The sequence below is a fragment of the Lathamus discolor genome, chromosome 1, assembly GCF_037157495.1.
Source record: "Lathamus discolor isolate bLatDis1 chromosome 1, bLatDis1.hap1, whole genome shotgun sequence".
Classification (NCBI taxonomy): Eukaryota; Metazoa; Chordata; class Aves; order Psittaciformes; family Psittacidae; genus Lathamus; species Lathamus discolor.
This window is the reverse complement of record NC_088884.1, coordinates 49532872-49548732: the sequence shown is the minus strand read 5'-3', so window position 1 is coordinate 49548732 and position 15861 is coordinate 49532872. Positions and strand designations below refer to the sequence as shown.

Sequence of the window (15861 nt, the reverse complement as noted above, 5' to 3'; positions counted from 1 at the left end):
GTTGCAAGCATGAAAGCTTGGAACATCACTAATCATATGTAGAAAAATGTCACAACAAAAATCGTTAGTAATCTTGAATCCAGTGAAAAGGCAGAGGGAAGAAGTTAGCTCAAGGACTAGGAGTGAATAAATGATCCTTAACTTTTAGAGTGAACTCTATAAAGAAGCTGTAATGTAAGATATCTGATTATACCTTTGGGCTACACTGACCAAACCTATCAAGTATTCTACCATGTTTTCTTCCAACAAAAGGGGACAATTATGAGTTGTTTTAATGTCTCTTCTTGAAATTAAATGAAGAGAATAGATAAAATTTTCAAGAGTTTATTGTGCTTCTAAGAATTCAGACTTCTTTTAAACATCATTTCACATTTTAAAGGCTTTAATTTCAGATTTGCACCTGGTCTTAGCCTGGGGGCAGAAATAAAAGGATACAAGTCAAAACACAGAGTCACAAGCCTCCAGTATTTAGATAGGACAACTAACAGCAAAGGGAAGCTACACATGTTCACAATGTGGTTTTAATTGCTAAATAAATAGCAATTATTGTATTTGCTCTCAGTTTGATAGGATTTTAAAATTTTGCAGGAATAGAGAAATCACATTTTAGGTTCTGTTGATATTTGCATCAAACCAGAAATTGCTAAATTAAAATATAAATCTGAACAACAAGTAGGATACATTTTTCCTTTCATGCTTCAAAAAAAATCTTCACTGTCTCTTAAAAAACCCAGAAAACCAAGAAAAACACCCAGCCCCAAAACCCAATTAAAGCTAATTTCCCTTCTGCTTTGCTGTCTTGGTAAGAAAGAAGTAAAAAGAAAGCAAAGTTTATATAAACCAGTTCTAACCACAAATGCTAGAATCGTTCTACTAATGAAAACATGATTTTCATATATGTATAAAAAATGCAGTAGTTTGAAGAAATGCATCAAAGCTCTATTATTGGCCAAGATAATAGTATATTACTATGTACTACTTGGTTCGACAATAATATAGCATAAGCAAAGGCAGGTTGATATCTGTTTAAATAGTTTTACCTAAAGCTACCCCTTTTTTTCTGATATTAATCTCTACTTTGACTAACTCCAAATTTAATTTTATATCTTTTCCTTGAATTACAAATACTATAAACAAGAGGAACAGCCAAACATTTTTCCCAGTAATGAGTCAGAAAAAACCCAAAGTTAAAACCAAAAAAACTTTCCTGAATGTATGTTGTAAGGACATAAATAAGTAAGATGAATTACAGCTAAGAATCTGTCTTACAGTGTGCAAGGAGTTTAGGATTCTAAACAGACAAAAAAGAAAACAAGCAAATGAAAAAGAAAAAGGAGGAAAAGAAAGCAAAAGAGCTGATAAAGTTTCTGGCTACAATACAGGAGACATATCATTACCATATGATCTAATGTGGGTGTCAGCCTGGATTGTGTTCATTGAGAGAAACCTTATTTTTTAACTGTGCTATGGAATAGAAGCAGGAGGGTTTTTCCACCAAGTGACAGTCACTGAGCTGAACTTACCCCCTCCTCCTTTCCACACCTGCAAAGCCTTTTGCCTGGGTTGAATATTTAGTTTAATTGCATCTCAGCTTTGAGAGCTCCTGTTGCAAATCCCTGGATTAAAAGGTACGGTTTTCAGTAATTCTCCTGAACTATGCTGCACTAATAAAACTTCAGGCAAGTCTACGGCAAGAACTAGTTGAATTTTAAGAGAAGCGAGGAAGAAATCCTTCTAAATGTTTAGCAATGTTAAGTTTTGTATCCAGCACTTTTGTTTCTTGGGAATGTGAGAATACATTCTCAAGGGCTGTGCAGATTTCCTACTGTTTATTTGACTTTTCTGTTTCTTGTTTTGATTTGTATAAGCACTGCTATAGTCCTTTCTTTTTCCTTACTGTAAACTTTTGCAGCAGTATATTCTTTGTTTGCAATCCAGTGTTTAGAATCGGTGGTGTAGTGAGTGTAAAAAATGTGTGAGTACTTGCATTTCTGTTTTAAATTGCACTACGTGATTTCTTTTTCGTTTGTATTTCTTCATTTGTATTCCAAACATTAATGAATATAATTTCGGTTTCAGAGAAAATAATATGTAGTAGTTAGTTAAACGGGCTCAGTGTATGCCTTTGTAATGTTAGAAAGTGCTATGTTACAATGTACAAACAAGGGACTTACATTTAAAGAAAGTTCCTACAAGTGAAATAGTAGAAAAGAAAATTCCTGGAGCTGAAACTCCTGTTAACAGAGTTTTAATCTCTTTAAAACTTCCAACTCCTCTGTTTGCACATTTAGACTTTATTACACAAAATGGGTAAAACATGCAGTGTAGGGTTTTGTTGGGTTTGGGTTTTTTTGAAACTTCATATAATGTTTAATTTGTCTTTTGTGGCATTTTAAGAGATTTGTGACAGTAGGTGAACTAATATTTAAAACTTAATACAAAGGTAAACTGACAAGAAGACCACCAATACAGTGGTGACGTGAACTGATGAAGCATATTTCCAGTGGTATTTTAAACTGAAATGTGGCCAAGTCTATGGTATAGTTTCCTCTGTTTGTGGAAAAGTCTTCCTCATTGTAAACACATAATTAAAGCAAATTTAAACAGTTATGTCCTGCAGACATAAATATTGTGTCACAGACTTTTAAGGATTCAGATTCCACTCCCCCACCCCCCTACCCCATTTCTTTTTGTGAGTAAAATGTAAACATTTCTTACTAGTATAGTTTTGTATATGTCTTTTTTTCTGTGTTCATTTACACATGCAAACAATAGGAACAGATACATGTGCCTGCTGTACAAATGTCAATATGAATAAAGATATGCAGACGCATATCTATTCCTATTTGTTGGTTAACAGTTTGTGTCTTGCTATTTTCTCTGCTGTGTCCTTAGATTAGATAGTTGATATCCTTTGTTGCCCTTTACACACAGCTCTTACTGATATTATTCTGGTTTTGACAAAACATAGACCAAAGGAAAAGGCCTAAGACAGGGTTTAACTGAGATAAATAAAGTCATCAATATTAATGTGAACAAGAAGTAAAGTGTAATGACACTTTCAAAGTGCGTTTACATTGTTTTGGGGTTTTTTTTGAGGGGTTGTAATTTAACTCCAGGATAAGATCCTGATTGTGCATTCTTAGGGTGGACGGTGCTTCAGCAGTGACCCTGGGGGAGGAGGGGGGTGGAATACAAGCAGTTTTAAGTATTTAAAAACATTTTTTAAATGTATGAATACATAAAAGAGAGCTGGGGAAGCTCTTTTAAAAGTCCTGATTGCCAGTGCTAGTGTGCAGCATTCCCAGTGTTTACTGGACATGTTAATGTACATTCTGAAAAATGAGTTGTACTGGGGTAATGTTTTATTGATCATTTTCATAAGGCAGATAATTATGATGAATGGTGATGATTTAGCAAGTTGTCCTCCCATTTCAAAGTATTAATGTATTGCATTGTTATTTTACAGCAATTTGTACATAATAATCATTTCAAAAGTCTTGTTTTAGATTAAACCATGGTAAGATCTTACCACTACGTATTAGCACCAGTTTGCTGTGACATCCTTACTTGTCTGCATGTACCCTGTGTGCATCATGGGGTGTTGCTGGAAAAGGGACACAGCCCCAACACTGGTGGGAGGCCAGGGCAGGAGGAAGCACAGGAGGATGGCCCACAGAAGGACACAACCTACATGCACAAGTTTGCAGAGCACTGAGTTGGGCTGAGAGGACATGTTAAAATGCTCTGACCCTCTAGCTGACATTAGGGTCTGTGAAAGCCCTCTGTGCATGCAATAAGTAATATGTCTGCTCCAGGAATGGAAAATGCTTTCTGGTCCAACTAAGAAACGAACTGTCTCTCTTAAAGAGACAACAGAAGTGGTGCTTTCCTCCATGGGAATTCACATTGAAGTCTTTGGGACATATGAAGATGCTAAAAATCCATCTTCCTCTTAGGTAGATTACAGGAATAGAAGCTATGATTTTAAAGCACTAGCATATTTTATAGGGTAACCTTATCATCCTTTCAAGACTGAACCCTAGTTCAGAACCCTTGTCTGCAGGACCGCATTCATAAAGGAAACTGAACCCATGCACAGTATAGATGGTATCTAATTCCAGGACTGTGTTTTTTTATTTATTTACCTTTTTTCTACTGAACACTCCTGTTAGAATACCTGGATGTGGTATAAATAAAGACAGGCCTCAATATACCGCTCTTACCCAATATCAGGTGCCCATGTAAGTCATCAACCTGGTGGGTTCCATATATCAGTGTAGAGAAGGAAACAGACCTCCTCCTCTGCCTCTCCCCCAGATTTTTTATCTTTCCATTAGGCAGTATGGACCTGAGGAATGCTATACCATGCCCCTAACTGTTAGATAATTTCTGCTAGAAAAAAATTAATCCCAGCTGACACCCACATGAGCATTTTGAAAGTTATTGACCTAAAGAAGCAAGTGGATGTTTTTGCTTTAATTACAAAGAGCATCACCTGTATTCAGAATGATGACATCTATTTGAAATAAAAGGTTCCTAATCACATGGCTAGTTTGCCTTTTTGCCTTTCTGTCATTTAAAACTTGAAGGCAGGTTTCCTTTTTTTTTTTTTTTTTTTTTGTGGGGGTTGTTTTTAGACCCATGAAGGTTTGTAAAAGATTAGCTTTCTTATATAAAATAAATGGAAAAATGAAATATTTTTCAGAACATCAGCTGATCTATACTGCCCTGACACAAAGCCTGCAAAGAGCTGATTTGTATTTTTGTTGTGTTCTTAGCCCACAACAACATAGGTAGCACAATGTACAGTGTGTTGAAATGCATTGAAACCTAGGTCCTGAGAACATGTATTTAAGCAGTTTTCCTTGTTAATGTCCATTAACGCAATGCATACTTGTGTAAAATTGCTCTTTAGCATGAAAGTCTGCATTGAAGTTCTGTTAGAAAAGTATGCTGAAAATACTAAAAGTATCAATTTAAGTGCTTATGCAGTGCAAAGCAGAGGATTTTAAGGGTACATTGTTTATATCATAAAATCCCATAGGGAAAAATTTGGAAAGAAAGACAAGAATATCCAATATAACACAACATTGCATTGCATTTTATTGTGCTGTTTAAACTGGGAAAGAAGTATAGCTCATTTAAACTGGGAAAGAACTATAACTCATTTAAACAGCTAAAGATCTTCCCCCCTCTCTCTCCACTCCATCACTAAACTGTACTCTTTCTCAGTCAGTTTTACTAGGCCATAATTTCAAACACACAGCAAGCTGGCACTTAAAAACCAAAAATTACTTAAGACACGAAATACTGCATTACAGTGAGTTTGGGAACCTCAGGTTTGTCTCCAGGGGACAAACTCATTGCTATGAAACAAATGCAAATGAAATCAAATAGACTGTTAAGTTGGCAGAAAACAGACACATGGAAAATGTGGCTTATTGTTTTGACTGTTTTGCATAACAAAGTTGACAGTGCTGGCTGTTCCTAATAAATATTACCCTAAATATGCAAACAGATGTGTTTACAGTTGTCTTTAAACTGTTCTGTAAAAGCTTATTGACAAGATGTTACCAGTCTCCTATCACATAACTGTCCTATTTTCATTATTCAGTTTTCATTTATTGAAAGGAACAGTTATGCAATTGGTGGATATGCTGCACCTCCTTCAGCAGGAACTGTGAAGCTATGGGAAACTGCTACTTTTGTTGTAAATCTCCTGCTTTGATCCCTAGGTTCTGCCCAGAGTCGATGAACTAAGCCATGAAGCTGGCTCTTCTCTTCATCCTACTGCTGCCAACATGCTTGGCCAAGCCGTTCCACCAGCAAGGCCTCTTTGACTTTATGCTGGAGGATGAAGGGTCTGCTGACATGCCTCCGACAGACGATCCCGTCATATCTGGATTTGGACCAGTGTGCCCCTTCCGCTGCCAGTGCCATCTTCGCGTGGTGCAGTGCTCTGACCTAGGTAAGCCCAAGAGTATCTTCATGGGGTGTATACTTATGTTCTAGCCATGGATTTACGGCTGAGTCAGTGAGGCTGCTATGCACTGCCACCCTGTTACGGGGTTTTTGTCACAGAAATATGCTATAGCCACTGTTAACTGCAACATACTATATGAAATAAATCATAAAGCCCTGATGAGATAATTTGTTGTGACCATGAAGAATGTTTGATATTTTAATGTACATTTTGTGTATGTACATTGAATTTCTTCTTTGAAAGACTACAGATTTCTGCTGCAGAGAAAATAACTTTTCAAAGTTATTCCTCCAAATGCATATTAAGTAAATTCAGTGAGGTCAGATGTTGGAATGGAAATGTTTTAAAAGGTTCTAAATTGCACGGTCCAAGTTCCAACACCCTTAATCATACTGTCTAGTACCTCAACATAAAAATCATCCCATTTCCATTGGAATACATGAGCATGGAATAACTAGCCCTGAATCATATATGCTGGAAACATCTTTTTTGGAGGAAAGAACTTGGAAACACTCCAAAACAATGAACACATTTTGGAGCTCCTTATTAAATACCTTTCTTAGACATTGCTCAAGCTGAAACCATGAGAACCTTTCTCAAAAACTCTCCCTTCTCCCCCATGTACAAGGGCTTGTCTGCAGTCAGAGCAGCAGGATGTGATGCCATGCCTGCCATCACTATATTTGACTTTCCTATGCAGAATTCTCAAGTAATTAGGCTGACTTCAGTGAGACTGCTCTTGGTTTAAGCCAGTATTATTCAGTCTAAGTCAGTGTGTGCAGTGCAGAAAATCAATTAAAATTGGTTTTGCTCAGAAGGAAATTAGGCAATTTATTCAGTGGACAGGTAACTAACTATATAGAGATTATTTTTTTTAAGTCTTCTCTCAGCTGTTTAAGTGTAAAAATGGGTGTTTCTATTTCCCTATGTTATAGCACTGACTTTAATAATTAATATAAATCATGGCACAAATCCACCACCTATGACCTGGTCTCACCGTAGTGGCTGTTGTGTAATTACAGAAAGAAGGGGGAAATATTAGTTACATCCCTAGAAACTTCTGTGAATTTATTAAAGCAAGCCACAAAATTAAGCAACAGAGAGGTCTGGCAAAGACCCAGTGGACAATGTAAGCCAAGTTGTACAAATGAGGCCTGACTAACCTAGCCATGCATTCATAAAGCTTTCACAGTACTGTCCCTGTTGAGAGATACTTTCCTTCTTTACCATTTAGGTGCCAGAGAGTAACAAACATGGGCTGAAGACTAAGGAGGATGTAGCCCCACATGTCATAAAGGTCTTAGGTTTTATTGTTGTTACACTGGCTAATGCTGATGGAATTTAAGTTATTTTGGGAACTTGTCCCCATCTGCTTCAATTCTGCAGAACGTAAGGAGCTTTCACTTGGTAAAAAAAAGTAGATATTCACACAGGAACCCTTTGTTGCTTGTACTTGCTCCCATGTTCATTCAGTTCTCTTTCACACACACGTGGGTTCAAGGGGGTTGTGCTACAGCCCACTGCCTACAGCTGCTTCTGGGTTAAGAGTCCCATACTGACAAGGAGACTCAGAAAGACAGCAATTAAGGCCTCAGGTCTGTGTTTCCCAGATAATTTTGAGAGGGGTGATAAGAAAGAGAGATCTTTTGAGCGTGGTTTAAACCCACATGCTGCAGATACTGCAATAAAAAGATAGTGCTTTTGAAGTAGCTGGGCTGATAACATCCAGCCTCTGTGGCATGAAGGAGAAATCTCCCTGGACTTAAAATATGCAGCCATGAAAAATACATATTTCCTTAACAGAGGTCAAAGAATTAATATACATTCACAGTTCCCCAGCCCCGTGAAGTTTTGCCCATCCTTGTCACATACGTCTGTGACAGCTCCTGATGGGTTGTGGACTAAATGGGATGCTCACCAGGGCGCAGGTCCAATGGCCACTCTTGTGAGCGGGGACAGGACAGCTGTGTTTGCTGCTCACAGGCAAATCTGCCCTCTGCTCTTTAAACCTCCAGCTTTAAACCTATTTCTGTTTGACTCAGACCAAGTCAGATTTATCTACTGACTTGAGGAAAGCTGGGAGCTGACCCCAAGAGTTCAAACATCTGTTGCAAACTATGACCTAGCATGCTCCTGGTCTGAGGGATGAATGGTGCTTGGAAAACAGTGACCAGGAAGGCATTTTCATGGGAGCCATGAAACTAGCAATGACAGTCCCATGTCCCTGCTAACTACTGCTCCTGAACTTTCTTTCGCTTCAGCTCTGTGTGTTTCTGACCCAACCAAATTAGCTACCTCTCTCCCCCAGAATTATCAAATTTGGTCATCTAGTCCCATGAGCACTAACTGAAGAAAAACTGCAGGCAACAGCAAGACTCCTCCCAGGGATAAATTAAGAGCTTACTAAATCAAGTCCCACAAAGTAAAGTTGAAACCCTGGTTGGGATCCTTTCTCCCACTCACTTTCTGTCATAGAAGGAGAGCTCTTTACAGCCATGAGTTCATGGGTGCAGAGGGCATGTCAGAGCAAGGCAGCTAGGGGACCCTAACATGGGCTACTTAAGGGAGAAGTCTCCTTTTCCTCAGCATGATTCTTTCTGTGTTCAAAGGGACATTTGCTATTTGTAAACTCTGGATTTGTAAGGAAAAAGGCAACTATCTGACTGTTATATGAACAGACCACAGGAGAACTGTCACATCCAAGGTTCAGTGATCAGGTTTGCCACCTGTCTCGTGAGTTTGGATGGAAATAATAAAAATAATAATATCCAAATTCAATGAAAACATTAAAAAAAGCCCTTTTGTCAGCTGAACTCCTGTGTTTTTAAGCTTCAGTCACATCTTCCTAGGCATATACCAGCAAATTAACTCATTTTGCCTCCAAGCCAAGAGCTGAGTTAGCAGGAAAGAGAATGCTGTCTTCTCACACCTTAAAGAAGAATTCTTTCTAAGCTGCAGCTACTGACAGATCAAGAGTAGAGCCCCATGTTCCTGCCTTATAGATGTATTACCTTTGTGCAAGAGGCTCAAGGATCTCCAGGAAGGCTACTGCGAGATCTGTAAAAGTACTGCCATTTCTGAATTCACCTCCTGTTGCTTAAAGGGAGCCACAGGTTCACTTTTCAATCATGCCTAAGAATAAGGCATTACTATTCTGTAGCCAGACTTTCCATAGAAATCACAAACATCTCCCTTATTAGCACATACTACAGGTGGGGAGTAGCTGACATAGCTGGTCAGAGAGAGTTTTTCATGTTTTAAATCATAAATATGGGGAAGATGTGCACTTAGTTGGCCAGGCAAACATGCCTTGTAAAAGCCCTGACAAGGATTAACCGTTCCATTTGAAGTCTCATCCTCCCAAAGGGAGTCTCAAGAAAAGGTTCCTCCCACAGTGCCCTGGTAGGCAGGAGGATGCATATGTGATTAGTCAATCCTGCAGCGGATACAGAATGCTCCACAAGCGAGTTCAGAGGTGGTGGTCAGAGCTTTATTTTGCCTTCATAGAAGTCTGGCAGCCCCTTGCAAATTGAGCAGTGTCAGTGTTCTGCAGGATACAATGAGATCACCTTCCTTGGAGACTTCACAGGACGTAGGGGAGTCCCTACGTCCTGTGAGCATCCATGGAGGTTTTGTGGTCTCCAAAAGGTGTGCAAGCGATGGATGTCAGTAAGCAAAGTTCAAGCAGTATTGCACCTTAAACTGGAACCTTACTAACAGCTCAGAAATGCAGGGTTTCTCCAGCTGTAAAGAAGGGTATATTAAAGCACAGCATGGGTTTTGGAGTGTGTGTTTGAAAAAGTCTTTGAGATTAGTGGCTGAAAAGCTCACAGATATGTAAAGCATTATTCCAGGGATCCAGTAGCATGAAGCAGTTTATCCCACACACAGTGTTTCAACTGTACTAACTGATGGCTCTTCCTGAACCATGATAATGTGATAACATCTAATTTATTTGTTGACAAAAAATTATTTGTTTCATTGTATAAAATCTTCCAGAAACATTTGAGCATCCATTTTCTAATCATATAATCATGCAATCAACTAAGTTGGAAAAGACCTTTAAGATCACCAAGTCCAACCATTACCCCATCACTGCTACGACCACCACTAAAGCATATCACTGAGGGCCTCGTCTACACAGGTTTTGAACACTTCCAGGGGTGGTGATTCCACCATTGCCCTGAGCACCCTGTTCCAATGCCTGATCACTCTCTTGGTAAAGAAATTGTTCCTCATATCCAATCTAAACCTCCCCCGGGGCAGCTTGAGGCCGTTACCTCCTGTTCTAGCACTTGTTACTTGAGAGAAGAGACTGACTTCCACCTCACTGGAGCCTCTTCTCAGGTACTTGTAGAGAGCGATAAAGTCCACCCTGAGCATTCTCTTCTCCAGACTAAATATCCCAGTTAGCTCATCGATTCCTCATCAAACTTGTGCTCCAGGCACCATCTTTGCTGCCCTTCTCTGGCTGCTCCAGCACCTCAATGTCTCTCTTGCAGTGAGGAGCCCAAAACTGAACCCAGTATTCAAGGTGCAGCCTCACCAGTGCCCAGTAAAGGGGGAAAATCTCTGCCCTGGCTTTGCTAGCTACACTAGAGCTGATACAGGCCAGGATCCCGCTGTTCTTCTTGGCCACATGGGCACAAGCTGGCTCCTGTTCAGCCACCTGTCAAACAACACCCCCAGCTCCTTTTCTGTCAGGCAGGTTTCCAGCCACTCTTCTGCAGGCCTGTAGTGTTGCATGGGGCTGTTGTGACCCAAATGCAGGACTTGGCATTTTGTCTTGTTGAACCTCGTACCATTGGCCACAGCCCGTCGATCCAGCCTGCACATATCCCTCTACAGAGCCTACCTACCCCTCCTACCCTTCAGCAGATCAATGCTCCCACCCAACTTGGAGTTGACCACAAATTTACTGAGGGTGCACTCGATCCCCTCATCCAGACCATCAATGAAGACATTAAACAACACTAGCCCTAACACCAAGCCCTGAGGGACACCACTAGTGACCGGTTGTCAACTACATGTGATCATGACTCCTTTTGGGAACCTTATCTGTCATTAGATAGGAAATGATCTCCTTTGGGTTTTATCATTATCAAATCATTACCTTGATTTGAACTTCTGTTTTCAAAATAAAATCTTTTTAAAGAGAAGTAATATGTACCTCATTGATTATCAGTTTCAGGCATTTTATCAGTTCAAGAAAACAGATAGGATCACTTACTATTGCATACTTAGCTTTAGAATCACTGCCATTATTTAAACGTTTGCCAGTCTTTCAAAACCATATTTTTTAAAGCTAAATGTTTAGCTCAAAATCTTACAGGTTTCTACATATGTAATAAGACAAAGCATGCATATTTAAATGACCACAAATTAACAAATGTAACTTTTAAATAAAAAAGTTTTTGTTAATTTACATTATAACTGCTGAGTTTTTAGGACAAGTTATTCTATGTTTTACACATATTTTCCTTCTAATAATAAGGACTAGAGGCTTATTCCTTCTATGTTTAATAGAAGAGGAGATTCTCATGAAATACCCAGACTCATTTAACAAAAATATCATCAGTAAAAATGGGACCATAAAAAGCGTATTGTCACATACTGGTAACACCCTCTGCATCACAATACCATGGCCTTAAAACTGAGAACTAAATCCTTTCGTGGACAAATGCTTACTTTAGACAAACATTACTTATGATGTCATCAAACACAAGTCATTGGGCTTTCCACATGCTAATCGAATGAATTATAATACTCTAACGTGTTGGAGATCAGACCGGAGGATCTGTATGAAGTATTGCAGGAATTATCTCTAATATAGGTGTGATCTCAGGTGATGTTAGCTATTTAACAGTCACCTGAGCTCCTTGTACAGCCATAGAGAGTTAGGCAGGTGTTCCATGGGGCTGTTCATGCTGTCTAAAGTGCATGTTAGTGACAGAAAGGATATATCACTCTTGGAGAATTAAACTGCCATCACAGGGCCTCAATGGCCACTTGAGGCTATACAACTTACTTTTAGATTAATGAAGTTATTTCTGATAAAATTAGCGAGTTAAAAATACTTGGGTTACTAAAATTGCTTGTAATAAATTTGCCATGGATTAGTAACATATTTTTTTATATATTCTGCTTAGATCCATTTTTTGGGTGCCTTGAATTTTATAGAAAGCATGAATTAAAGGTCTGTACTCAGTACATCCTGAAAAATTATTAAGTCAAGAACCCAATAATTAAATAACACTCTTGAAAAGTTGTCAAGAAAAAGAAAGTATATTGGCCTGGATGTAGAGTGCTTAAATAGTAACAAAAAGTCATTAGCTTTTGCCAGTGTAACAGTGAAAAGCAGGTCTTGTTGCATCGCAACCTGAATTGCTGATGTTCCAGTTCCAGTTGATAAACATGATTCTAGGTGAAAATTAATCCACTTTAAATACATACCTTCCTTATTAGCTGCTTACTGCAAGGTAACTGTTACCAACTCTGTCTATTTGTGTATTTTATTTTATTTACTTTTTTTTTAAGATTAGTTTGCTTGCTTCAGACTAGGAAATGCTGTATAAGAAAGTCTAGTGGCAGGAATGGAAAGCCTGACTGCCAAGTCCAAGTGATACAATAAATGACTGTTTTCTGGTTTGCTCTGTGACAAGGGTTCATTTCGAGATTTTCCCAATGCACAAATGAATAGCTAGTAGATAGCTAGTAAAATGTGAGTTAATTATTATAAGTTATAGCAGGTATTTACAGTACTTAAAAAATACTGCATAATCACTGCTGACACCTACTAGTATCATGGGCAACTATAGTATTTGTATTGTGTTCTTAACACCTTTGTAGGGTGTATTACTTGGTAAGACATAACCATATAAAAACTATTGGTCTTTTCACAACATAAAGCCTGTGCTATTCAACTGCAAAAGGTTCCTAGCCAAGTCTTAGAAAGAGCTAAGGAATCCAAAGGCTCCTTCCCAATGTTCACTGAGAACACAGTGCCAACAGGGAAGAGACCTAGGAATTTTGGGTCTTCTGTGAAGCCACCAATGATAACAGCAAGGAGCTGCCAGCTCTGGCCTCAAGCTACTGAGGAAAGCTCTGCTCACAAAGTCCAGTTACTAGGGTATTTGTTAAACTTTCTCATTTCAAATAGAATTTCAAAACACCTCTGACAGATTTGAGAGTGTCCTCTGCTTATCAACTTTGGACTCACTGGTCTGCATTTTGTTTACTCATGTCCTGAACCTGCTATGTGATTGAAAGGAAGTGGGCCAACAGCTAATCAGGTTACAGAAAGAAAAGGGGCATTTTTCTTCATGTACTTTTATTTTTTCCTAAAGTTCAAATCTGATCATATAACCCTAAAAATACTTTTTTCTTTTTCTTTTTCTTTTTTAAAATATTTCCCCTGCTTTACATGCCTGCCTTGGCAAACAATATGGACAAATACTGGAATTTGAGGTCTCTTTAGTTGTATTACTCTTATGGGATCATTCACACAGAGCATTATTTTCCTTTACACTATGAAAGCAAAGTAGGTAAATGGCACAGAACTTACTCGTGGCTCCTCTACAAGGAAAGAGGTGTAAACAGTGAACACACACGAAGGGGCCTTAAGACTAAGGACCATGCCTGCACAGGGTTTTTTGGAGAGGTGGGGGCTTGAGTCATAGTTTTCAACTCGAGAGACCAGGTATGGGTCATGAACAGCTCTGTACAAATGACCCTGGTGTTAGCAGGGTCACATTTGCTGTATAGGCAACATTTGCGATACAGGCAACTCTACCACAACCTGCTTAGGCAGTCGATGAGAAAGGTGAAAAGCAGTATTTAGAGAATATGTGTGCTCTCTGCATGCATGATTTTAAGTGAGGGGGCACCCAGGATAGCATTCCGTACAAGTTTTGTGTTTGTTTCCTGAAATCTATTTGGATTATTTGAGTTGCTACAAAAAATCTATTAAGGAGAGGATGCTTGCAATTTTATTTTCAATAAGGAAAGGAATGCAATGAATATTCATATTTAAAGAAGCAGTGAAAACAAGAAACCTTTTCTGCTCACCAAATTTCATGGCAACTTTAGGGATTTAATGGCAAAACAACAAATTGACAGTTTTAAAATTGGTACAGCATTTAAAATGTGCAAGTGTAAATGGGGCTACAGTATGCACAATAGAAATGTGCAATAGGTCATCACAGAACAGTTTCTGCCTGCACCTTCTCCACCACCTAAAATGTGGAAGCCTAGGATAACATCAATTTCTATGCTAGAGTGCATGTCTTCTCTTCTACTGCTTCAGCGTGGGCCTCAGAAACTGAACAGGCTCTCAGTGAGTTCATATTTTGGGGTGATATGGAAGAAGAGTGCTTGCAAGTAGTATACTAACCAACTCTGCTGTGTATCTCTACTTAAGAGCAAAGACATAAGTGAGTTATCCAAAGACTGCTAAAAATCTGTCTTACAGCTCTTATGTAGTTAATTTCCATAAGTTCAGTCAGGTCGTCAGCTTTGATTTCCACAGCTTCAAGTTGGGAAGATTGTAGTGATCCTTTACCACTAGAAAGTAAGAACAGAAAGGAAAGGCAAACAGTGCTAATAAAATTGGTATAGTAGCAGCAGCCCAGAAAAGAAAAAAGAAGGAATAATATGAACAAGAAAGGGGAAATCTTACTTTTTCAAAGGAAATTATAACAGAAATTATTAAAAAAGGAGATGCATAGGAAGCTTCAGATTTAGAAAAGGGAAAACTAAGGAGGAACTTAAGATAACTGACCAAAATTTATTTTCTTTATTCTTTCACCCTGTGATGAAGAGCTTACATCCTCTGGGCTGGAGATGACTGCTACAGTTCTAGTTGACCTGGGGAAGGTCTGTCACTAAATGACTAACAAGTAATGAAGCAAAAACATCTAAGAGCTACAAGGACATATACATCATCATCTAGAAGAGAGGGGAAAACTAGCAGGTCTGCAGGCTCCCTGATTCAGTCAGGAAGTTCTCTGCCAACATTTGTTTATATGTTATTCCCTATGTCCATGGTCACAGCAGCTCCTTCCATCCTTCCATTTTTTGCTTGCATGAAAGTAGGTTGAAAACAGTCTTACAACTTTTATGAAAAATGGCCAAGCTACATATAGAAGCACCTGAAATAGCCAGGAAAATATCTTTGCCCTCAGGTCATAATAAAACTAGAGCTGTGCAATGACCATGTGGCCAGAACAGGAAGGGGTAAATTTACTTGAAACCAGAGAAGATTCCCCCCTCCCCCCTCTTCCCCCATGACTCTTTGTGGCTACTACATTATGTTATTGCTAATTCTGGCAAATCCCAAAGTAAAGACTGGGGGAGCTATCCTTAAATTGTCACCAGTTGCCCACTGGTTAAACTACAAACCAGGAAAACATCAAATTATATTACTCCAGAGGATGATTCAAACTGTAATTTGTTAGATAATGCTCACTTTTCTGAGTCTCCAAAATGTTCTCTTCTGACTTCTGTAAAACACTCATAAAAAAAAATAAGTGTTTCACCTTAATGCATGAGTACTCATAGATAGTACATCTGCATTGCATTCACTTTGACTAAAGCCATAATGCACATGCTGCTGGCTGATTGCGTGAATCACACAGGACAGTTGCTGTTCTCTGAGGGGATGCTTTATGTCTGTAACCATGACAATGGAAAATATAAAGCTGGCAATTCTAGCAGCTGAGAAAACTCATAATATTTAATTCCTTTTTTTCAACTTAATGTCTTAATCACTGAAGTCTCATGATTATTTAATAATATTTTTTCTGCCTTTCTAAAATACTTCAATGCTCCTAGAGAAAGCATAAAACTTCCAGGCTTACGAAATTAAAAGTCAGTTA

At 38.7% G+C, this 15861-nt stretch overlaps 1 protein-coding gene across 1 annotated transcript in view; it reads left to right on the top strand.

Moving 5' to 3' along the window:
- The first annotated feature begins 1363 nt into the window (after nucleotides 1-1363).
- The window catches only part of DCN (decorin), a 42670-nt gene continuing 28172 nt past the window's right edge, over nucleotides 1364-15861 (top strand). The window contains exons 1-2 of the mRNA XM_065670094.1: nucleotides 1364-1628; nucleotides 5739-5971. Coding sequence (XP_065526166.1) covers nucleotides 5767-5971 — 205 coding nt within the window. The 5' untranslated portion in view covers nucleotides 1364-1628; nucleotides 5739-5766. The remainder of the gene's footprint in view (nucleotides 1629-5738; nucleotides 5972-15861) is intronic.